The sequence below is a fragment of the Glandiceps talaboti genome, chromosome 9 (assembly GCF_964340395.1).
Source record: "Glandiceps talaboti chromosome 9, keGlaTala1.1, whole genome shotgun sequence".
Classification (NCBI taxonomy): Eukaryota; Metazoa; Hemichordata; class Enteropneusta; family Spengelidae; genus Glandiceps; species Glandiceps talaboti.
The window spans coordinates 19,570,842-19,596,646 of record NC_135557.1 but is presented as its reverse complement, the minus strand read 5'-3'; the positions used below and the strand labels follow the sequence as shown (position 1 = coordinate 19,596,646).

Here is a 25,805-nt window from a genome sequence, read left to right as displayed (position 1 = left end):
TATATATATATATATATATATATATATATATATATATATATATATATAAATATGGCACATTGATAAAACAACCATGATATCAGTTATACAATAAACTGCTTTAGTTACAACTAAATATATCTTTTATATTGTTGTTTCCCCTTATTATTTTGTTCTGTATGTATGTATGTATGTATGTATGTATGTATGTATGTATGTATGTATGTATGTATGTATGTATGTATGTATGTACAAACCTCCAGTGTTACAAATAATACACAAAGTGTTGAAGTGTACTGTTTTGAATAGTTCACTCTTGTAACTCTACAATTTCACTCGTCTAACCATTATGGTTGGAAAGCAACATATGGCTAGTATCTACATTCAGAAATATCCATATAAAAATTATGAATCTATGGGACGATATTTCTCAAATCATTTGCTAATGATGCTGCATTCTTCATCTGTTCTAGAATTTGACGAGAGTAAGTAAGGTCGGTAGAAAGTTCAGTCTCCAATCCTGTATTAGGAAGTATATTTTGAGTCAGCAGTCTCTGGAGGATATGATAAAGTCGTAAGGCTTTGGAACTAGTGTAACTCCAAATATTGGTTCTGTGCTGGGTCTTTTTACTCCAACAGGAAGTGAAAATTTGAATTGATGTATCATGGCTGTGAAGTATAGAAATATCTCCTGCTGTGCTAGTTTCTCACCCATGCACATCCGACGACCTATAAACAAACAACATCGTATATATTCCATTGGGTTTACAAAGTCATACATGAGTAGAAAGAACAGGGCGCGTGACGTGTGTAAACACGAGGGGTGTTAGGGTAAGCTTTAATACGACCTTCTCTCGACCGATCGTGATAAAGGCTTCTACTCCCACGTGTGTGACAGTGTTCCCTTCTTCAGTACTACAAACCTATACTTGTATTACTATTTCATGTATCAATTGCTCAACAATTAATATACTACGAGGTTGTGTTCAGATCTACAGTGTGTGTGTATGTATATATATATATATATATATATATATATATATATATATAACTCGGTGAGTATCAATCTGCTAAGACAGTGCTCTATACCGCAGTGGCAGAGCGTAATAGTTTTGGTAGTACTGGAACTCTTTCTTGGTTGTAACTCGGAGTTTCACGCATAGTGCGATCATCAGAATGTCTGATGATCGCACTATGCGTGAAACTCCGAGTTACAACCAAGAAAGAGTTCCAGTACTACCAAAACAATATATATATATATATATATTTATATATATTGCGCTCTGCCACTGCGGTATAGAGCACTGTCCTAGCCGATTGATACTCACCGAGTCAGAGTATATATATATATATATATATATATATATATATATATATATATATATATATATATATATATATATATATATATATATATATATATATATATATATATATATATATATATATATATATATATATATAATCTCGTGTGATATGATGTTACCCAATACTTTTACGTTAAGGATAACTTGTTCATTATTCAGTGCGTTTATTTGAAAGATTGCTTACCTGCAGAGAATGGCAGAAAACTTTCATGTCTCTTCACAGTTTTGCTATCATCATCATAAAATCTGTAAGGATCAAACTTGTCTGGTTCTGGCCATGCCACCGGGTCATGATGCACTGTCCTATGAATACAAAATAAGTAACACATTTGTCAGTTGACTTGCAATGAAACTGAGCAAGCGCAGATTCAAAGTTCTATGTGATTATGGGGTAATACTTAAAGTGGACATTGAAAGCCAACGCGATTGATTGTTGTTACATCAGTGTGACAAGAACGTTTACAAAAGGACTGAGGTATATTTAACAATCGAATAGAGCCCGATTTCCCAAAATCAAGCAAGATGGCAGGTTTAGTAATAATGAGATATTTTTGCATAGATTCTTTCAAACTCGTCAAGCTGCACAAGCTGTAAATTGGAGTGTTGTTTATTGACAATCTAACCAACAGTCACTAAAATTGTTTAAAAAATACCAATATTCAGACACTATTGATGTTAATTAAGGGTCGATTGTATCTGAAACAGAACACCAACATCGTCATCGCATCGCTGTGCTGATTTTGGGGTTTGTACCCAAAAACAAAATTGATTGGTTTTACTGTACAACGTATCATATTATGTGTACAGCTGTCATTTACAATTATCCACAGGTGATTCAATTATGTGCAGGGCATATGATATTACGTGTATTAAAGTCAAGACATTTTACTGAACAACATAGTTTCGAAAAAAACGTTCTTGTTTAAACTTTTGGAGAACGTACAAACCTACAAGTTCCACATATGTTTTGTACAAGTTATAAATCTGTACTGTGAAGGGTCGATAGCATTTCTTCAATACACTCTAATACATTGCAATATGCTGTGCCTCCAGTCAGTAAAGTGTATCTACTTTGAAATTTTAAGAAAGTGTGCACGTGTAAAATTAATTTATTGTCGTTACAAATGACTTACCATAAATTAGTAATTACAGTTGTCCCCTTCGGTATCTTGTAATTTTGAAGGGTTGAGTCTTTTGAGGCTGCGTGTGGGAGACTGAGAGGTGTAATAGACCCTATACGTTGTGCTTCTAACAACACAGATTCAGTGAAGGGAAGGGAGGACATGTCTTTCAATTTAGGGCGACGATGTCGACCAACAACCTGTAACAACAACAACAACAACAACAACAACAACAACAACAACAACAACAACAACAACAATACTACTACTACTAATAATAATTATAATTATAATAATAATAACAACAACAACAAGAACAACAACAACAACAAATATTACATGTTTACTTTGCTATATGGTTGTGTATTTTTAGTTTTAATTAACGTTGGTTGTTTACTTGAAAGGAAACAACATGCAAAATCATTGACCAAATCCGATAATTTGAGAAATTCCTAAAATTAATAGATGTTAATATTGATTAACAAAACGTACAGGAAGTGATTTAAAAATACTCTAAGTAAACAAAAGTAATCACTGCGTCAGTCAGTCCAATCTGCGCATGTTTTTGTCGCTTAGCCAACAAACGAAACCTCACCATGCATAAATGTATGTAGTCTAGTGCTACCCCTCACCAAATCTATCAGATCTTTCGTTTAGTCTAGCTCAATGATGTCCTGAGATACATGAGATTAAATTTAAAATTCAACCACAGCCATCCGACCCATCATCAAGTGTTAAGTAAGGGCGCCCTCATACAACTTTGTCATTTAAAACTATTGTCTTTCTTCTTACCTTGTCAATTTCCTGGAACACCTGCTCCTGTATCTCAGGATGAAGTACCATAAACAACAGTACCCATTTAATAGTTGTTGCTGTTGTTCTTGTGCCAGCAATGAACAAGTCAACTAAAATCAGTTTTAGTTGACTAGCCGTAAACTCATCACGGTTTTGATTCTCTGCTTCATTTAAGTATGCATCAATAAAGTCCCGGATGTTACTGGGGTCAAGCGTGGCTCTGTGTTCCTCAATTTCATTTTCACAGAATGAAACAACTTTGGCAACATGAATGTCGTGCTCTTTGAGTTCTCGTTTCAAGAACCACTTCAATACAGGAAAGGAATTTGCTTTGGATATTCTCGTAAATAGATCAGCCCATCTTTCCATGGAATGAAGTAAACTCTGGAACTTGGGATCTGAATATTGAAAACGTCTACCAAATGTTATACTACAGATAACATTGGATACACTCTGATTCAGAAGGCCTCCGATATAGCATGGGTAATCCTCCATTTCCTGATAAAAAAAAGGAAATTTTCAGACAGCTTTACATGTAAGCAGTTCTTCCAATTTTGTAAAATTTGGTTGTTGTTAGAAATTTCTGCTCTTTAATCAATTTTTAAAGGATGGAACCAATGCACAGTCAGTCAGAACGCGCCATCATCTGCTGAAAAGTCTAGATAAAAGTCTATGTTCCGCATTACCTACCCTCAATTCGTACTCCCTATGTTCCCTTTACTTACTGTCAATTAGCACTCCCTATGTTCCTTGATACTTATCCTCAATTAGCACTCCCAATGTTCCTTGATACTTAATTACTCTCAATTAGTACTCCCTATGTTCTTTGATACTTACCCTCAATTCTTACTCCCTATGTTCCTATTTATTTATTCTCAATTAGCACTCCCTATGTTCATTGTACTAACCTTCAATTCGTACTCCCTATGTACCTGGTTACTTACCCTCAATTCGTACACCCTATGTTCCTGGTTACTTACCCTCAATTCGTACACCCTATGTACCTATCCTCAATTTGTACTCCCTAGGCTATGTTCCGCATTACTTACCTTCAGTTTGTACTCCCCGTGTTCCTGGTTACTTACCCTCAATTCGTCCAATAATACATCTACTTCTTCTGTTATTTTACTTTCCATGCTAGTAGTACCAAAACCCAAACTTCTTAGAATTGTGTGTGAAAATCTTCGACGGCGTTTGAAGGCATCATTTATATGACAATTTATAATTCCTGTAATAACACAATGATTGAACATCCTTAAGATCCTAGTTGTAGTCATTAAAAAAAAACTATAATGGATGAATTAAAATATTTAAGCGAAAAAACATGCAGTGGTTCTGATTAATAGCTTTAAGGACACAATTGTCTTGGCAACACATCCGTAGAGGTTAGTAACATACCGACAGACAGGCAGACAGACAGACAGCTACATAAAGAGACACAGAACACACCCATGGGTATGGGTACATATATAAACATATGATAGTACGGTTATGGTGTTTGCGTTTATCCCATCTTCCTGGTTTTAGATAAGATTTGGGAGGGGGGGGGGTATTATAAATTCAAATTTCTCTAGTCAACAGTATAAAGGAGTTATTTACGATTATCTTGACTATTTGAAATATACTATACCTTCATATCTCGGATTAAAGATCTCAATAGACCATCGACTTGGTCGATCAGCAAACGAATAATCCATCGTTAGAACTTCTTTGATAGTTTTTATTCCACTGACCACAACGACGAGTTGAGACCCCAGTTTAAGGCTGTACACATCACCATATTTCTTAGCAAGTGACGTCATACTTATATGAGGCATAGCTCCAATGTACATTAAGCTGCCAATGATGGGTATACCCCATGGTCCAGGTGGAAAGTTCTTACATGGTGGTGTGTAGTGTCTGATACATAATATTACCAACACAACCAGTAGAAATAGCCAAATTGCTTGGTACGGTCCCATGTCGAATGTATGGTTGCAGTAGGCTTATAGTCGAGCTCTGTCCCTTTCAGTGAAACACAGACTCTGCAAAAAAGCCCAAACTTTATAATTTGATCAACTTGTTAGCTGTAACAATATTCACAAAATATTCACAAAATATTGCAAAAAATCGACATCAGCCACTTTCAGCGCCATTGTTGGTGTCTACTGAACCTTGTATGACCCGGTAGTCGACGAAGTCGTCCGTTTATGTTGGTATTACAGCTTGTGTTACTACATTGATACTGTCACATATCTCGAAACAAGTCTCTTTAATTTTTAGGAGGCATCCTATACTATGACCGTGACCTACCGTGACCTTCAAGGACTCCCGAGTGTCTCATTCTAACATAACATTTGTGTATATACTATAACTCATAACCCATCTCTGTCAACTTTTCAGTTCAAGGTCGCGTACTACTGAGATGTGCACAGACATTCGGAGGCCTCCTCGCTTGTACTGGGATAATGACGTTCATGTAGTGTAGTGTAGTCTTGTCCGGATTAAAACGCCGCGTCGTTACTATTCTGGAAATAAAACTAAGTAAAACTCTGGGTGTACACATACCTCTCATGCATCATGTATAACGATGTGAAGACTAAAACTATTAAGTGAACCACAGCTAATACAAGACGAATGTAGACTGTTACCGGTGGTCCTTACTCGTACATTGATGTCCACAATGAATTTGAGCTACGTAATTTGCATATTATTTACATGTACCTCACTTTGGATTTATTTGAGAAGCGTCCACAGTCGTAAGCGAGCAGGTCTGTTTTGAAATACTGTGGTTCTTTCAATATTTTAATGAAAATGTCTTCACATAAAGAATATTTTTTTGAAATCATTGTGTGTAGCTATTTGCAAAGTTAATAATAGGGACTTGATTGCACGCACGCACACACGGATGAATGAATGCCTGCCTACCTTCGTGTGTGTGTGTGCGTGCATGTGCATGCATGCGTGCATGAATGTATGTATGTATGTATGTATGTATGTATGTATGTATGTATGTATGTATGTATGTATGTATGTATGTGTGTGTGAGTATGTCTGTATGTATGTATGTATGTATGTATGTATGTATGTATGTATGTATGTATGTATGTTATGTATGTATGTATGTATGTATGTATGTATGTATGTGTGTGTGTGTGAGTATGTCTGTATGTATGTATGTATGTATGTATGTATGTATGTATGTATGTATGTATGAATGTATGTATGTATGTATGTATGTATGTATGTATGTATGTATGTGTGTGTGTGTATGTATGTATGTATGTATGTATGTATGTATGTATGTATGTAGGTATGTGCGATATGCATTCGTACACATACATACATACATACATACATACACACTCGCACACACACGCACACACACACACACACACACACACACACACACACACACACACACACACATGTATATATTACACCCAATCCGTGAAACTGCCCAATTCATGAAATGTGCACTTAACTTTGCCCAGTTCATGGAATGGTCAACCTTATGCAAATGAGATTATAGATTACGATCTAAAAGGAATCAAATTAAATATTTGGGACAAGAGTTTTGAACTGGGGTGTTGATTATCGAACTTTATTAAAATCATAAGCTATACTAAATTATAATAAAATAAGAATTGTGAAGTGATGAGTTTGTAAATACATGATAATAAAGTTGTTTGTTTCTTATTCTTTTTTGTATGTGTCCTATAAAAGATACTCATTTCATGTACTGGGTATATCTTACAATATCAACTTCAAAACCTGGGCAGCACGATTGCCTTTTTCATGAACTGGGCAAAGTTAACTACCCAAATCATGAATTGGGCAATTTCACACATATACAGGTATACATTCATGTATAAAATAATACAAAAAGAGCACTAACTGTCTCGATGAGTCTTGGTAGTAAGCATATAATGTATTCACAATTATTGGGTGAAATACATATTTTTAATCGTATTATTATGACTATTATATACTAATATAAAATGAAACCATAGTTACCAATATATATTCAAAATATGCTAATGCTACACGTTATAACTCTGGTGATAAGTCCCAACCTAACTTACCTCCTAAAATAATGAAAGGGCAAACAGAAAATTGTACATGAACTTCCAAACAAAGCTGGTTACTATGAATACAAACAATTACAAACCAAAACATATTTTGTCAAAAAGTCAGTACAATTTACAATTACCTTCTTCCTTTTTTCAGTTTGTCAATTTCAATTTTGACACAAGACAATGTGAATCTTATAGTCGCGATTATTTTTCAGGTATTCTATGATGACAATATTTTCTTATTACTTAAGTTACTTCTTTGGTTAGACTAGTAATAATTATATTAAACTATCAATTATATACATAGATTTTTTTTAGTAGCCATATAAATTAGGATTGCATATTTATTTTGGATTTTAAATTTAGAAAACAATTTTGTCATGGTATCGTACTTGAAAAGTCAATGTGAAACAACACAGCCCAACGTCTGTGCTCGTGTTACTCCAGACATTGCACAGCTCAATAAAGGTGTAAAATTATTGTTATTGTGGGTACAGTAGTAGCAAACATTTTACACAATTTTTTGGCTTTTTGCAATATCAGTTAAGAACACAGACAGGGCCTTGTTTTGTTTCACATTAATTTGTGAAGAAGGAGACCATGAGAAAATTGTCTTATAAATTAAAAAATCCAAAATGAATACCCAATCCTCATCCGTATGGCCACTTTAAAACTAATACCATAACTAATCTAAAGAATTATTTCTGTGGTACGGTTGCCAGACGAGGATCATTGCTACTGCCGTTATCGTAACAATTCTACAAATGAAAATATGAAAGGTGATTTTAATAATTAGTATTACTTTTGTATGAGTGGTTTATGATTTATATATTTATATTGTTGTGATGTATACAGCTGTATGCCAAAAACAGGGGGTTTATATTTGGGGTGAAAAGTAATATTTCATAATAGTAAGCCACAATTTATCAATGGATGCTCCATTCAATATCTCAGTTATATTAACATGTCACCACAATAGTTTAAATTTATATCTATCCTAGTTAGCTGGAAGCTCGATTTCCTCTGCCGTATCTCTTAGTAAGCCGTATGTCTTCAAATGTTTCTTAGATTAATGACAAGATCATACGGTTTGGGTGCAAGAGTGAGTCCTAAAGTGCCCTCAGTATCTGGTCTTTTTACACCAGTTGGTAATTCAAATTTGAATTGGTGTATCATGGATGTGAAATGGAGGAATAGTTCTTGTTTTGCCAGTTTTTCACCCATACACATCCTACGACCTGTGAGCGAGATGGGAAATAAACATGGTTAAATAAAGCAAATTATTTCAATTAAATTTGATTCGGGTAAATAATTTCCCAAAAGAGCAATTGCATAAAAAACACATTCATTCAATAAGTAGTTAGGTACTGCCACGTTTGTCTTTCTATGGAATATGTAGTTGCATAAGTATATTGAAGTAACTGTCTATCAAACACTTATTGCCTGGCTATGAGGGCACTAGTAGACACCTATTACCCCTGGGGCTGTTATGCAGCAACTATATGCCGCGGCTGAGGTGATATAAATATTTGCTACATAATTATGTCAGGGGTAACATGACATTTACTAGTGCCTGAATAGGGTCAAACAATAAGTGTTTTATTACATTACATTCCCATGCACGTGTTCCTTCTACAGCAAAGTGAATCACCTTTAGAACTGCAGTGTAACCGTAACAGTGCCCTAGGGAATATGCAACTTGAGGTCACTATCGGTCAATGGTCTATAACACGTGATGCAATCTAAACCAATCACTGATGATTGTATAATATCAAACATTTTCTTAGTTTTTTAATCGTTCATTTCAGTTTAATAGATCATTTTTAAAGTAGATATTAGAATAAATTCATGTTAAGAGAATATTCTTTGAGAAGACAGAAACGACTAAGTCACTTTGAAGCTTAAGGTTCCAATAAACAAGATAAGGTCACAATGTCTACAGTACATGTACCATTGTGTGGCTATATATAAAATTCCTTATCAAACTATTTGAGAATTTGAGATCAATGTAACCTACCAGCACCAAAAGGGAGAAAGCTTTCATGTTTCTTCACAGAATTGTTTTCGTCATCATAAAATCTGTAAGGATCAAACTTGTCAGGTTCTGGCCAAGCCACAGGGTCATGATGTACTGACCTGTGAATAAATCCAATGATATGATACAGTATCGTCAGTTGCGGTAATGAATTAATTAGCGACTTGAGTGTCAATATGTGCAGATAAATGTTTTGTTGTGGTCACGGCTTGCTTACAAAAGTAAAACCACTTAAGTATGAGGGCAGTCTTTATGAGTAATCTACTTTATTATATATGTTTTACGTGTAGGTGTGACAGATATTTATATGATACTGTAAAAATATCTCACAATCATCTATATCACATGTATTATGCTACACAAGGGAAAGTAATGATATAGCTTTATCTGACTGACAGACTCTGTCTGTCTGTCTGTCTGTCTGTCTGTCTGCCTGTCAGTCTGTCTGTCTGTCTGTCTGTCTGTCTGTCTGTCTGTCTGTCTGTCTGTCTGCGCATTTATCTGTATATATATACATGTATGTATGTATGTATGTATGTATGTATGTATGTGTGTATGTGTGTATGTGTGTATGTATGTATGTATGTATGTATGTATGTATGTATGTATGTATGTATGTGTGTATGTCTGTGTGTATGACTATGTATGTATGTATGTATGTATGTATGTATGTATGTATGTATGTATGTATGTATGTGTTATGCTATATATAATGTCACATGGTCTATACAGGACCTGTTACAGACATGTCATGTACTCTGACTGTGAACCTCTGGCTGTGAATTATTTTCCACGAGAAGTGTTTTTCATGAAGTAATAATGTGAGGAATGTACCCCTAGCACAATTGTTCAGTGGACATATAAGTACACTTCTATGAGCAGTACATACCTATACATTGTTAAAGTAGTTCAGCAGTTGGATACTCACCATAGGTTAGTCAGAACAATAGTTCCCTTTGGTATAGTATAATTCTGAATTGTGGCATCCTTCAAAGCTGCATGTGGTACACCAAGGGGTATTACAGAAGCAACTCGTTGAATTTCCAGCAATACTGCTTTAGTGAATGGAAGATTGACTGCATCATTCCAATTAGGACGACGACTTTCTCCAACAGCCTGTACATATCAAGATGATGAAACATAGTGTTAGTGTCAGTTGTGCTTATTGTTTTTATTAATTACATTACATTACATTACATTACATTACATTACATTACATTACGGTGTAAATGATGATACTTATAAGAAATCGTATGCACAAAGTTCATTGCTCATGCAATTGCTTAATTAAGACAATACCTTACCTGTTTAATTTCTCTGAAAACCTTCTCTTGTATATCAGGGTAGAGTATCATAAACAGTAATGCCCATCTCAGAGTCGTCGCTGTAGTTTCTGTTCCAGCAATAAACAATTCACTTAGGACGTGTTTAAGTTCACTTTCTGAGAATCTTTCGTTGTCTTGAGTTTGTGCCTCAACCAGATATGCATCGATGAAGTCTCTGATGTTGCTTGGCTCCAGGGTAGCCTTGTGTTCTGCGATCTCTGTTTTACAAAACGAGTGGATTTTTTCAATGTGATAATTGTGTTCTTTTAAAACTTGTCCCTTAAATAGTCTCAGCAGAGGAAAGAAATCTGCATCTACTATTTTCAAACTTAGTTCAACCCATCTTGAAAGGGAATGGACAAGGCCTTGGAATTGTACATCATCATATTCAAAACGTCTTCCGAATGCAATGCTAACAATAACATTTGCGACACTAACGTGGAGAAGGTTATCAAGACAACAAGGGTTTCCCTCCAATTTCTGAAAAGACATTAGCACAATTATATTAGTACCAAGTTTGTAAATATGATGGTATGTATGTATGTATGTATGTATGTATGTATGTATGTATGTATGTATGTATGTATGTAGGTAGGTAGGTAGGTAGGTAGGTAGGTATGTATGTATACATGGATCAGGAGGGATTTATGTAATATTTACAGATACTTACCCTTAGCTCCCATACCAGCATATCTACCTCTTTTGTTATTATAGTTTCCATACTAGATTGTCCGAAACCAAATCCCCTAAGAATAGTATGTAAACCTCGTCGCCAGTGCAAAAAGTCATCAGTCAGATATGCATTTAGAATACCTTAATTGAAAAAACAAAACATTTTCCATAAAAACCTTTAAACGTATTATAAGAACAATATTGAATGCATCGTTATGGCAAACAACACTAACCATCTTTATCGGTTTGAAAATGGTAGTGATAGTCACATTGAAAGGGAGTAAATTAACGTAAACAAGAGGGTACTGCACAAGAATACCAAGTATTAGTACTGCTTGCAGACGGTGCACGAGTGTATATTACTGACCTGACTCTAAACACCGTCATGCAAAGAGCAATGGACGCGGCGTATTACGACACTGAAAGCAAAATGTATGTGCACCAATTGCAAGAGAATTGCCTACCCAATGATTAAATATTAGCAATCAATCGAATATCTACGCCATTTCCATTCTTCTGACGGTAGTATTCCCTGCTCAGATCACAAAAAGCGTAGAAATCGGACCTTTTCAAGCTCGAACTGCAACATTCAAATAACCCTCGTTAACACCGCCATATTTGATATCATTGAGTGAGATGAATAATTGGCCAGAGACACTTGCACCGACGTACGTAAGAGGTGTGGTTCAATTTAGGGTAGAACTTGAAAAGTTTCGATTTCAAGAGTTTTGGTACCCCGCAATGGAGTTTTTGCAGTCAAGATGAGGTAAACAGACTAAATAATCGATTTATTGCTAATATTTGACCACTGGGCGATTTTATTCCTTAGTTACCGGCATTTTTTGTAAGCCCGTATTTCACGGCTGGCTCTTTGCAGGACGGAGGTAGGAGGGACAATTGTCAAAATCGAGTCCCGGATTACTCCGTATGCAAGCAGGACTAACCAAGTATATGTTAGTATGACAGTTTTCGTAAAATTAATGGCACATACTTAAAGCACAACACCTGATATCAATTATATGAGAGTACTCATAATTTTTTTATCATCTTAAATTTTTTAAAATTTAAGCTTACCTTTATACTTTGGATTAAATTGTTCAATGGACCAACGCACTGGTCTATCAGCAAAGTCATCCCCACTCTGTATCATAGCCTCCTTGATTGCAGAGATATCATTTAGGATGACAAGTACACTATTTCCAAGCTTAATACTGTACACATTGCCATATTTCTTAGCCAGGTTAGTTATATCCTTATGAACTGAACGTCCAACATGATAGCCAATGCTACCAATGATAGGTAAACCCCATGGTCCTGGAGGAAAGTTCTTGCATGGTGGTGTGTAGTATCTGACGCATATTATTATCAATGCAGCCAGTAGAAAGAGACAAAGTGCAGACACGAATCCTATATCTAACATGATGATTTGGTCTGCTTCGTCCACTTTTGCACTGGTCGACAAGTAAAGTATATTTGGCTCTTAGACACTGCAATAACAAAAATCAGTCACAAAATTAATTACTTTGCGAAATAAATAAGAGATGTCCAACTAGAGAGAATGTAGGGAGGCTGTGACCACCACTATAGAGAGTTTGTAACATAGATAGACACTTCAATAACATTGGCTACAACACCAATGATTCTGGAAGGTTTTGTCCAGCAAATTACAAAAAATAGCCAGCCAAGGGTACATGATGGCTGGACGGTCCACATAGAGAGCATGTGATCCTAGTCTTGAGGGGTGGTTCGCTACTCGACATACTGCAGTCCCCAGCCTATCAGGGCACTTGTGCAGCTATTTTGGTGTGTTCTGCATCGTCCATATTTCTTAGGCTGCTTTCACAAAAACTTGTTAGGGGGTTGGGAGATTTTTTGTAAAACCCTAATTTTTTTTCAAGTACCCCCCCCCCCCCTGCCACATTCCAAAATTGTTCAAGAACCCCCCTACCCGAATAAATTTTCAAGTACCCCCACCCGAATAATTTTTTTTGGAATACTCTTCCTGTGCGTTAACATTCCATACCAAGTACAAAACTGTACATAATACACTTAATACCAACTTTGTCCATTATATATATAATCAAGTTGTATATTGTGTGTGTATATATATATACACAAACACCAGTTAAAACAAAATGTTACATTAACCAGTGCATTGCCTTTCCAAAAAATAACATATACTTGTAAATGAATTACACTTTGAATAACTCTTGTAAAATGATCATGATTGATTTTTTCAGTCGTTGCAGTATTTTAGGTTATCGACTGTCGTTTTTAAGAAGGTGTGTATGTTGTTATGTAAAATTTGAACATGAATAGAGTGTTTTAGTGACTTTTACATGATCTGTTAAATGAGTGCTAACTCAATTTTCGGTAAATTGACACAGGCACTCGAATCAATGTGTATGATTTAAAAACAAATATGGATGTTAAATAAGTCTTATTTACTGTAGATATTTTGATTCGAGTGCCTGTGTAAATTGACATCTGTACGAATTACATAATCATGGGCCTGTGTTTCAAAATCAGAAATCGTTGGGATTTCAGCCTTTCTGTTCATTTAGCTGTCAATTTCGCCTGGTAAAATGTGAGTTCTAGCGAGGTGGATTTTTGACTGATCTGAAGTCAATTTATGGCATTTTTTTCAGGATATGAAAATTATAATAGTACTCCTAGTACTTGATCAGTCTCAACCCTTGTCGGTTATTTCCATATGTGACCATTTCGGGGGGGGGGGAGGGGGCAGTGTTTGGTTGTTTGTTGGTTTGTTGTCGTTTACTTGTTTATTTGTTTGTTTGTTTTTAGTTGTATGTATCTACTCATGTGTCAGTTTATTTTGTTTGTTTGTTTGTTTGTTTGTTTGTTTACTTGTTTATTTGTTTGTTTGTTTTGTTTACTTGTATGTTTATTTTGTTTTGTTTTGTTTATATTTGTAAACAGAACTAAATGAGCCTAAGCACCCTGTGATTTTACATGCAATGTTTACATCTAAGTCATTTCTAGTCCCGTTTCTCTGGAAAATCTAATTGATCGGGTTGCGCCACTTGTACGGAATTTCGACTCCAATTTCTCTTTGATAGGGCTCTTACTTGGATTTGAAAAGTCAATGCCTCGCTGATTTGCATTGTTAAAGTCTGCAATTCTTGTTGCAAATGTTTGACTTGCAATCCAAGGTTTTTAGGGGACATTTCCTTTGCAATATTTCTATGTCAAGTTGTCAATACATGGAAAGCATATAGTTGCATGCAAAGTTTTAGTCTGGATTCCAACTGTGGTTTCTAAACCCTAAGCTGTGAGTGGACCTTTAATGGTAACAATACTCGATAGGAACTAGATTATTAAAGTTTATACCAGTAACGCGTTTTGTTATAGTCTTGTTGACACTCGACTATGAAGTAAAAGTTGTATGAGTTGTCAAGACATGATGCAAATTTTGTTGTTTATGATTGGACATCAGAGTAGTATTCAAGTTGAAGTTGTAAAAGTTTCACTATTAAAAGTTGATACTAGTATTTTCTAGTAGTGTTATTAAATAATGACAACGCAAAAGTTTAAGTTGCTAGTCTTTACAGCTGATTTGACAAAATAAAGAACAAAAATGAAAATTAGCCTCCCAGTTTACTTCATTTGTGGAAGTGTGTACAGTATATGACTTGCAGATTTACGATCTTATCACAGTTTATCTTATCACAAGCATTCAATGGGTTTGCCTGAATGGAGACAAGTTTATACTTTACAAGGAGTTTTCTGCTTTTCCTTGACTACTGTAAGTCTTGCTTTCTTTTCAGAGATATATGCTCATCAATTTTGTGTTTGAATGAATCCATGTAAATACCTGGAAATTATAACTATGAAAAATGCACATATTTAAAGTAGATTGTAAAAGCTACATCAATAAAAATATATGGGACTAGTATTCATACTAAGTGTGTGCACCCTGGTGATATTATGTACCTCTAAGTTTTAGTATAACTTAAAAAAATCTGTCACTATTGTAGCAAATGTTGAGACAAAGTTGGAAACCAATTCTAGTAATCTAACAATATATATGTAAACATTTATTTTTGTTCTTTATTTTGTCAAATCAGCTGTAATCGTTTTCAAACAAAATGTAACTATAAATGAACCGTTTGAAGTATTTTGTTGTGTAAACACTGTGCGTGCATGTGTGATGTGATACTAGTAATTAATGAAGTTTGAGTCGCAGCTAGACAAAAGTGCAAACTGACACTAAAATGACCACGCATGGTCTCAATGAGTTTTAATTGTTTACGTTTCAACTGATAACCAACAAGATGAATTGTCTCCTACAACTGTAAACAAAACTAACTGAGCCTGAGCTCCCTGTGTTCATATCTTCAAAACTCAGTGCTTATTTCAAAACAATCAACGAATCTTGTTATCTTCCCGTGAGTAGACTCTGACCTTATGGTACACACATGGGCGTGTAATATTTCATAGATTGTTGTTTTCTTATTGCTTAGAATGTCGTTTTCTTAGGAAAATATCGTACGAATCTTGCTGCTACAAATGTATCAATCTCTATACTACGAAGAAATATTAATATATCTCTTCCCCTTACATGTAGGAATATATAGTAATCAAAATGTTGTTATATTTAGTCTGTAGACCTGGAAAACAACACTCTATGAAATATTACACGCCCCTGTGATGGTACACGGGGGGGGGGGGGAAGAATCGCCTTGACTATTTCCGACGTAATCCGACACAGCACGAAGTGTTTTGGACTTTGAACTTTATTTGCACATGTCAAATTGTCCATGCTCACGTCCCACCACGGCCACAGGCACTCGAATCAATTTGTGTATGATTTAAAAAAAAATATGTATGTAAATAAGACATACAATACATATTTTTTTTCTACACATTGATTTGAGTGCCTGTGACCACGGCCAGTCAAAGAGGAGGAACAGATAGTCCAATGTTCCTGCTCCTTTACCAAAATATACTCAAGAATTGTCATTCCTGACAACAAAATCTTATTTACTGCACTAATCTTTTAAAATTCCCGCAATCAATGTCACAACTCATGCACTATCGGGCGATCCCATAAGCAGAGACCTACTTCCTTCCGCATTCCACTATCCCATTATCACACATTATCATGGCGCCACCGGTAACCTCTCATGAATATTTATTAAAATACGTCATCTTCGGCTTCGTTCGGCAAGATTTTTCCACGTTCGGACTAATCCTTTGACCCAATCTGATTAAATCCGATGTAGAGGAGGCGATCAGGCTAAAAACGTAAACATGTACTACGAAGGTCAATTCAAGCTAAATAACGATGGTAAGATAGCAATGCACGATTAGCCGACATCTACATCGGATTTTAATCAGATTGCCTTTGACCCAACTTTGCATGTTAGCGAGAAGTACCCGGATGATAATGTAGTTCTATGGTAATTCTTCAGACTCTGACCTATCGATGTTTGGTACTGGCTTTTCAATCAGATCACTCGTTACAGATTTACGTGATTTCGCCTGGGACTTGAAAATGACAACGTTTGGACTCAAAAAATGGACCATTTTCACAGTTTTTACATAGAATTAATTGGAAATTCACCTATTTTCTATCAAACATCGATAGAGTATGTTGGGTGTTAGTCTATCAGCTAGCCCTCGGATGTTCTTCCGATAAAATACGACACACAGCCGAACAACGCTATCGAGGATGGAACATCCGAGGTCTAGCGAATGTCATTAGGATATAAATAACTGCCAATCAGAGAACCGTATTAGCGACAAGCACAAACAGAGGACAATAGCTAAATTTTCATGCATATTCATCTTAAGGAGGGGCTTGTAAAAATAACCACCAATGCGTTAACTAAAATGTGTGAATGACAACGTCTACACACTCATCAAACACAATTACCATAAACTGATAAGACATAGTAATGACATAAATGTGTTTGTCAACACCTGCATGCAGAGATTGAATATAATTAAGTATATATATGCATATATGGCCCAACCCACCGCTTATCGTAATCTCAATGGAATGTCCGGTCTGAAAATGACATTCGCTAGACTGTTCGGGCAGGCCCTCACATGCGAACTTCGTTCGCTTATAGTTTTAGCATCGAAAGAAAGCCCAAACGTCTAGCAGCAAGACTAGTTGGGTGTATGCCAAGTACATTTACAGGAAACGCTCGCCGATTTTTTCCCAAAATCTTGACCAAATTTGACGTTTTTGTAAAGAAAATTGCTTCCACCAAGCAATTATTTTTTCATACAACGATTCACTAGGTATTGTTAAGTCTGTATTCGAAGTTTCATGAAAATTAAACGGCAAATTTCCATATGAGTGGCATGTGAAGTCAACAATGTATGTTAGTAATTGTTACAGATATAAGGGCCTGCAATCGGCAGCGGTCGGCCAGCGGTTCTTCCCCGTGTACCTTATTAGGTTGTCGTTTATATAACACATGACTTCCATATCCAGGGACCCCTTATCATAGGACTACCAATCACGCCACGACTTTGATCAATTCTCCGTGCCGACTTCCCGTTGTGTAGTGGTTAGCGTTCAGGTTGATCGGGAGGTCATGTGTTTGAATCTCACTGGAGACGGGGTATTTTTTGGTAACCAACCCAAACCCAGAGTGTATAAATATACAGAGATTATTACAACGGTGTTGACATGTGTATGATTCATAGTCCCACAATATTTCTAGAATAATAACAGAGTCAAAGTTTTGTGCTATAAAAACCCACCTTTGCATGTCCAGTTGACTGTATATGACATAACGTCTATGTCTTACCATGCTCATTTGTGTCAACACAATCTGAATGAAACTCTAAGAATAGACGCAATGATGAATACGTACCTTAAATTCGTTTGTTGTGTAAACGTAAGAATTCTTAATGGTCTCGCTCTCCCAGCCGCAGTATGTTTGATGAAACCTTTGCCTGGATACGTACCACTCTGTTATCGTTGGTTTTAAATATTTTTTTTTGAACAGTGTCATAGTTCAGCTGTCCGGGTTATGAGGTGAATTGTGCTATTGTGGTGCTAGTTATTAATCAACGTTTACGCTTCATGTATGTACATATATGGTCTGAGACTCGCAGTCCGTGTTTTATGACTAGAATCAAACCAGGGCAACACAGCCTGCCTAATGTCACAATGTTTGTGCTACAAACTTATAAATTGTGACACAATTTGTGCGGTAAAGGCATTGTACATGAACGAATTTAAAGAATGCTCCAAGAAAATGCGTTCCTGTAAAGCTACATAAATGCCAATAAAGGCAGGCCCCACTAACTCTCTGTGCCATGTACTAATCATAAACACAGACTGTTGGCGAAGATACATATAAACTAGTTACTAATTGATATTACTTTATTTCAGAGTTAGAACTAAGCTGTAAACTTAGATATAAACGTATACTGAATGCCCTCTGCGTATACGAAAAGCAAATTATTTAATTGTCACACGTTGCCTGTACAAGAAATTGAAAATACACTGAAGTGTGATGCAAAGCAGACACAGCCCTCTCTCAAAAGAACCTGAAACTATCTCTCGTGATAAATTCCCCTGGGAATAGTATACCAAGCGGTTTTAATCAGTATGTATGTCTGTCTGTCTGTCTGTCTGTCTGTCTGTCTGTCTGTCTGTCTGTCTGTCTGTCTGTCTGTCTGTCTGTCTGTCTGTCTGTCTGTCTATGTATGTGTGTGTGTATGTCTGTCTGTCTGTCTGTCTGTCTGTCTGTCTGTCTGTCTGTCTGTCTGTCTGTCTGTATGTCTGTATGTCTGTCTGTCTGTCTGTCTGTCTGTCTGTCTGTCTGTCTGTCTGTCTGTCTGTCTGTCTGTATGTATGTATGTATGTATGTATGTATGTATGTATGTATGTATGTATGTATGCATGCATACATGTACGTACGTACGTACGTACGTATGTATGTACGTACGTACGTACGTATGTATGTATGTATGTATGTATGTATGTATGTACGTACGTATGTATGTATATATGTATGTATGTATGTATGTATGTATGTATGTATGTATGTATGTATGTATGTATGTATGTATGTGTGTGTGTATGTATGTATGTATGTACGTACGTATGTATGTATGTATGTATATATGTATGTATGTATGTATGCATGTATGTATGTATGTATGTATGTATGTATGTATGTGTGTGTATATATGTTTGTGCGATATGCATTCGTAGACATACATACACAGTCGCGCACACACACACACACACACACACACACACAGACACACACACGCACACAAGCACACTTATCACCAAATTTATCAAACAACATAAAAAGAGCATTAACTGTCTCGATGTGTCTTAGTAGTAAGCATTGCATTCAAACGTACTGGGTGAAATACATACATATTTTTAATCGTATTATTATTATCATTATTATTATGACTATTAGACAGTAATATAAAACGAAACCATAGTTACCAAAAGATATTCAAAATATGCAAATGTTACACGTTACAACTCTGGTGATAAATTCCAACCCAACGTATATCCTGTAATACTGAAAGGGCAAACAGAAAATTGAACTTGACCTTCCAAACAAAGCTGGTTATTATGAATACAAACAAATACAAACCAAAACATATTTTGTCAAAAAGTCAGTACAATTTACAATTACCTTCTTCCTTTTCCAGTTTGGCAATTTTGATTTTAACACAACACAACACAACGTGAATCTTATCGTCGCGATTATTTTTCACGTATTCTATGATGACAATATTTTCCTAATACTTAAGTTACTTCTTTGGTTAGACTAGTAATAATTATATTAGACTATGAATTATATACATAGATTTTTTTTTTTAAAAGTAGCCATATAAATAAGGATTGAATATCCATTATGGATTTTAAATTTATAAAACAATTTTGTTATGGTATCGTACTTGAAAAGTCAATGTGAAACAACACAGCCCATGTCTGTGATCGTGTAACTCAAGACATTGCAAAAAGTATTAAAAAGGGGTAAAATGTGATCGTGTAACTGAAGACATTGCAAAACATTAATAAATGTGTAGAAATGTTTGTCATTGTGCGCAGAGTAACTTTTTGCAAGTTACAAACACAGACTGGGTCTTTTTTGTTTCACATTAATTTATGAAGAAGTAAACCATGAGAAAATAGTCTTATAAATTAAAAAAATCCAAAATGAATACCCGATCCTAATCTATATGGCCACTTTAAAACCAATACCAATCTAGAGGATGTATTTTTTGTGGTACGGTTGCCAGGAGAGGATCATTGCTACTACCGTTATTGTAACATTTCTAACTGCATCCTCAAATGAAAATGTCAAAGATGATTTTAATAGTAAGTATTACCTTCGTGTTATTGGTTTATCATTTATACATTTATAAATTTGTGATGTTTACAGCTCTATGCCAAAAATAGCAGGACACGTATATCTTTAGGTAAAAGTAGAAAAGAGTAAAAGTAGAAAAGTAATATTATAGTAAGCCAGTTGAACGTCCATTCAATATCTCAATTATGTCAACATGTGACACCAATAGTTCTGGTTTATGTCTATCCTAGTTAGCTGGAAGCTCGGTTTCTTCTGTTGTATCTCTTAAAAGGACACATGTCTCAATAGCTTCTGAGATTAATGACAAGGTCATACGGTTTGGGCACAAGAGTGATTCCTAAAGTGCCCTCGGTATCTGGTCTTTTTACACCAGTTGGTAATGCAAATTTGAATTGGTGTATCATGGATGTGAAATAGAGGAAAAGTTCTTGTTTTGCCAGTTTTTCACCCATACACATCCTACGACCTGTGAGCGAGATGGGAAATAAACATGGCTAAATGAAGCAAATTATTAAAATTAAATTTGATTCGGGTAAATAATTTCCCAAAAGATTAATTGTATAAAAACACATTCATTCAATAAGTAGTTAGGTATTGCCATGTCTTTCTATGGAATATTTAGTTGAATTAGCATATTGAAGTAACTGTCTATTAAACATTTATTGCCTGGCTATGAGGGCACTAGTAGACACCTATTACCCCAAGGACTGTTATGCAGCAACTGTATCCCGCGGATGAAAGGTGATATAAATATTTGCTCCATAATTATATCAGGGGGTAATATGACATTTACTAGTGCCTGAATAAAGTCAAGCAATAAATGTTTTATTATAACACATTAAATTCCAGGCACGCATTCCTTATACAGCAAAGTGAATCACCTGTAGAACTATAGTTTAACTGTAACAGTGCCCTAGGGAATATGGATAAACTATATTGCTCTATCTATGCAATTTGAGGTCACTATGGGTCAATGGTCTATAACACGTGATACAATCTAAACCAATCACTGATGATTGTATGAAAACATCTTAATTATATCAAATTTTCTTTTAGTTTTTTAATAGTTTACGATTATTTTTCAAGTAGATATTAGAACAAATTCATGTTAAGAGAATATTCTTTGAGAAGATAGAAATTACTAAGTCACTTTGAAGCTTCAGGTTCCAATAAACAAGATAAGGTCACAATGTCTACAGTACATGTACCATTGTGTGGCTATATATAAAATTCCTTATCAAACTACTGGCGACATATGAATCAGTACGAATCTGAGATCAATGTAACCTACCAGCACCAAAAGGGAGAAAGCTTTCATGTTTCTTCACAGAATTATTTTCGTCATCATAAAATCTGTAAGGATCAAACTTGTCAGGTTCTGGCCAAGCCACAGGGTCATGATGTACTGACCTGTGAATAAATCCAATGATATGACTTACAGTATCGTCAGTTGAGGTAATGAATTAATTAGCGACCTGAGTGTCAATATGTGCAGATAAATGTTTGTTGTGGTCACGGATAGCTTACAAAAGTAAAAACACTAAACTGTGAGGGCAGTTTTTAGGAGTAATCTACTTTATTATATATGTTTTACGTGTAAGTGTGACAGACATTTATATGATACTGTAAAAATATCTCACAATCATCTATATCACCTGTATTATGCTACGCAAGGGAAAGTAATTATATAGATTCATCTGTCTGTCTGTCTGTCTGTCTGTCTGTCTGTCTGTCTGTCTGTCTGTCTGTCTGTCTGTCTGTCTGGGGGGGTTTGCTGGGTGTCTGCCTACCTGTCTATCCGTCTGCGCATCATTTATCTGTATGTATGTATGTATGTATGTATGTATGTATGTATGTATGTATGTATGTATGTATGTATGTATGTATGCATGCATGCATGTATGCATGTATGGATGGATGGATGGATGGATGGATGCCATATATCATGTCACAGGGTCATGTAATCTGACTGTGAATTCCTGGCTCTGTATTTGTTTTCCACAAGAAGTGTTTTTTTTTCATGAAGCAGCCAATACGCCAAGACAATAACGTGACGTATGTACCCATAGCACAATCGTTATGAGAAATAACAATATAATTCTACAAGAGGTAACTACCTGATAGATTGTTTAAGAAGTTCATTAGTTGGGTACTCACCACAAGTTAGTCACAATAATAGTTCCCTTCGGTATAGTGTAATTCTGAATTGTGGCATCCTTCAAAGCTGCATGTGATATACCAAGGGGTGCCACAGAAGCAACTCGTTGAATTTCCAACAATACTGCTTCAGTGAATGGAAGATTGACTGCATCATTCGATTTAGGACGACGACTTTCTCCAACTACCTGTAAACATCAAGATGATGGAACATAGTATTACCGCCAGTTGTGTTTATAATATTTATTACATCACATTACATAAAATTACATTACATTACATTACATTACATTACATTACATTACATTACATTACATTACATTAATGTGTGAAAATTACACTAATAAGAAGACTTACACACAAACTTCATAGTTCATGCAATTGCTTAAGAAGACAATACCTTACCTGATTAATTTCTCTGTAAACCTTCTCTTGAATATCAGGGTAGAGTATCATAAACAGTAATGCCCATCTCAGAGTCGTCGCTGTAGTTTCTGTTCCAGCAATAAACAATTCACTTAGGGCCTGTTTCAGCTCACTTTCTGAGAATCTTTCGTTGTCTTGAGTTTGTGCCTCAACCAGATATGCATCGATGAAGTCTCTTATATTGCTTGGCTCCAGGGTAGCCTTGTGTTCTGCGATCTCTGTTTTACAAAATGACTGGACTTTTTTAAAGTGATAATTGTGTTCCTTAATAACTTTTCCCTTAAATAGTCTCAACAGAGGAAAGAAATTTGCGTCTGCTATTTTCAAACTTAGTTCAATCCATCTTGAAAAGGAATGGACAAGGCTTTGGAATTGTACATCATCATATTCAAAACGTCTTCCGAATGCAATGCTACCAATAACATTTGCGACACTAACGTGGAGAAGGTTACCAAGACAAGAAGGGTTTCCCTCCAATTTCTGAAAAGACATTGTAACAATTATATTAGTACCAAGTTTGTAAATATGGTGGTGTGTATGTATGTATGTATGTATGTATGTATGTATGTATGTATGTATGCATGCATGCATGCATGCATGCATGCATGTATGTATGTATGTATGTATGTATGTATGTATGTATGTATGTATGTATGTATGTATGTATGTATGTACGTACGTACGTATGTACGTATGTACGTATGTATGTACGTACGTATGTATGTATGTATGTATGTATGTATGTATGTATGTATGTATGTATGTGTGTGTGTGTGTATGTGTGTGTGTGTGTGTGTGTATGTATGTATGTATGTATGTATGTATGTATGTATGTATGTATGTATGTATACGTGAATCAGTGGAGGGTTTTATGTAATATTTACAGATACTTACCCATAGCTCCCCTACCAGCATATCTACTTCTTTTGTTATCATAGTTTCCATACTAGATTGTCCGAAACCAAATCCCCTAAGAATAGTATGTAAAACTCGTCGCCAGTGCAAAAAGCCATCAGTCAGATATCCATTTATAATACCTGAAGTGAACAAAAACCAACACTTTTTCCTTAGAAATCTTTAAACGTATTATTATAAGAACAATATTGAATGCATCATCATTGTAAACAAAACTACGAATCAAATTGTGTTTATATTGGTTTGTTAATGGTAGTCATAGTGACACTGAAAGGTAGTAAATAAACATTAAAAAAGTGGGTACTGCACAGGAATACCAAATATATGTTAGTATGACAGTTTTCGTAAAATTGATGACACAACAACTGATATCAATTATGTGAGAGTACTCATAATTTCTTATCATTTTAAATCTCTCATTTTTAAGAATTTAAGCTTACCTTCATGCTTTGGATTGAATTGTTCAATGGACCAACGAGTTGGTCTATCAGCAAAGTCATCCCCACTCTTTATCATAGCCTCCTTGATTGCAGAGATACCATTTAGGATGACAAGTACACTATTTCCAAGCTTAATACTGTACACATTGCCATATTTCTTAGCCAGGGTAGTCATATCCTTATGAGCCGAACGTCCAACATGATAGCCAATGCTACCAATGATAGGTAAACCCCATGGTCCTGGAGGAAAGTTCTTGCATGGTTGTGTGTAGTATCTGACGCATATTATTATCAATGCAGCCAGTAGAAAGAGAAAAGGTGCTGAAAAGTATCCTATACCTAGCATGATGATTTGGTCTGCCTAGTCCACTCTTGTACTGATCTACAAGTAAAGTATATTTGGCTCTTAGACACTGCAATAACAGTCACAATATTAATTACTTTGCCGAATAAATGAGAGATGTCCAACTAGAGAGAATGTAGGGAGGCTGAGACCACTATAGTGAGTTTGTAACGTAGTTAGACACTTCAATAACATTGGCCACAACACCAACGACTCTGCCAAGTTTTGTCCAGCAAATTACAAAAATTAGTCAGCCAAGGGCAAATCCAACAGTCAAATCTAAAAACCACATGATTGTGTACTAAATATGAATACATGCATCGCATACGTTAAATTTCTAATTTAATATGTACCCTAATAAATTATGTAGTTACAAATAAATGTACATCAGTAGTTAGATTTATGCAAATATATTCATTATTGATGCAAAACATACACCAATATATTTCCCCACGTTCCATGACAATCTTACCAAGAGTAAGTCAAATACCCGCTGATCGGTGAATATGATAAATTATGCATTATGTTATATTTGTTTGACGTCGGATCACCCTCTTTGCATTTAACGTGAGCATGCGGAATACGTAGATTCGTATCTCGTGTACTTTGGACACAGGTTTCATCTGTACGTCTGGTGACTGTTTTTTATGGAAATTATCTATAAACTGAAGATATATAGCTTACAATTCATCAACAGTTACAAAACATATACCGATCATAATCAAAATTTGTATATAAGCCTGTATTCAATGCGTATCAAAACTAAGCTAATAATCATCTCAATATAAAATGTGAATTCAGATATTTTTGAAACTACATCATAGCTATAGAACGTCTTTCAAC

General features: G+C 35.4%; 3 protein-coding genes across 3 annotated transcripts; all 3 read right to left on the bottom strand.

Moving 5' to 3' along the window:
- Positions 1 to 392: 392 nt before the first annotated feature.
- LOC144439928 (cytochrome P450 2U1-like) lies at positions 393 to 3,757 on the bottom strand. The gene is made up of 4 exons (XM_078129160.1): positions 3,260 to 3,757; positions 2,480 to 2,667; positions 1,531 to 1,649; positions 393 to 499 (listed from the first exon to the last, which is right to left on the bottom strand). Exons 1-4 carry the CDS (start codon positions 3,755 to 3,757, stop codon positions 393 to 395), a joined length of 912 nt encoding a protein of 303 aa, XP_077985286.1.
- Positions 3,758 to 8,370: 4,613 nt separating this feature from the next.
- Positions 8,371 to 12,769, bottom strand: LOC144439927 (cytochrome P450 2U1-like). The gene is made up of 6 exons (XM_078129159.1): positions 12,424 to 12,769; positions 11,348 to 11,490; positions 10,657 to 11,157; positions 10,281 to 10,468; positions 9,335 to 9,453; positions 8,371 to 8,555 (listed from the first exon to the last, which is right to left on the bottom strand). The coding sequence occupies exons 1-6, from the start codon at positions 12,767 to 12,769 to the stop codon at positions 8,371 to 8,373; spliced, it is 1,482 nt and encodes a 493-aa protein (XP_077985285.1).
- Positions 12,770 to 20,159: 7,390 nt separating this feature from the next.
- LOC144439926 (cytochrome P450 2U1-like) lies at positions 20,160 to 23,650 on the bottom strand. Its single transcript, XM_078129158.1, has 5 exons — positions 23,643 to 23,650; positions 23,244 to 23,607; positions 22,839 to 23,026; positions 21,973 to 22,091; positions 20,160 to 21,147 (listed from the first exon to the last, which is right to left on the bottom strand). Exons 1-5 carry the CDS (start codon positions 23,648 to 23,650, stop codon positions 20,963 to 20,965), a joined length of 864 nt encoding a protein of 287 aa, XP_077985284.1. The 3' UTR covers positions 20,160 to 20,962.
- Between the last annotated feature and the right edge of the window lie 2,155 nt (positions 23,651 to 25,805).

Bases quoted from the DNA above. Each gene is read 5' to 3' on its own strand.
- LOC144439928 (XM_078129160.1), bottom strand. From the start codon at position 3,757: ATGGAGGATTACCCATGCTATATCGGAGGCCTTCTGAATCAGAGTGTA. The intron at 2,668-3,259 runs GTAAGAAGAAAG...TTGTTGTTACAG, and splicing joins TGTTCCAGGAAATTGACAAG to GTTGTTGGTCGACATCGTCG. The intron at 1,650-2,479 runs GTAAGTCATTTG...TTGTATTCATAG, and splicing joins ACTGTAATTACTAATTTATG to GACAGTGCATCATGACCCGG.
- LOC144439927 (XM_078129159.1), bottom strand. From the start codon at position 12,769: ATGTTAGATATAGGATTCGTGTCTGCACTTTGTCTCTTTCTACTGGCT. The intron at 11,491-12,423 runs GTAAGCTTAAAT...TTTTCAATTAAG, and splicing joins ATTTAATCCAAAGTATAAAG to GTATTCTAAATGCATATCTG. The intron at 9,454-10,280 runs GTGAGTATCCAA...ATTTATTCACAG, and splicing joins ATTGTTCTGACTAACCTATG to GTCAGTACATCATGACCCTG.
- LOC144439926 (XM_078129158.1), bottom strand. The intron at 23,027-23,243 runs GTAAGGTATTGT...TGATGTTTACAG, and splicing joins TTTACAGAGAAATTAATCAG to GTAGTTGGAGAAAGTCGTCG. The intron at 21,148-21,972 runs GTAGGTTACATT...TCTCGCTCACAG, and splicing joins CTTTCTCCCTTTTGGTGCTG to GTCGTAGGATGTGTATGGGT.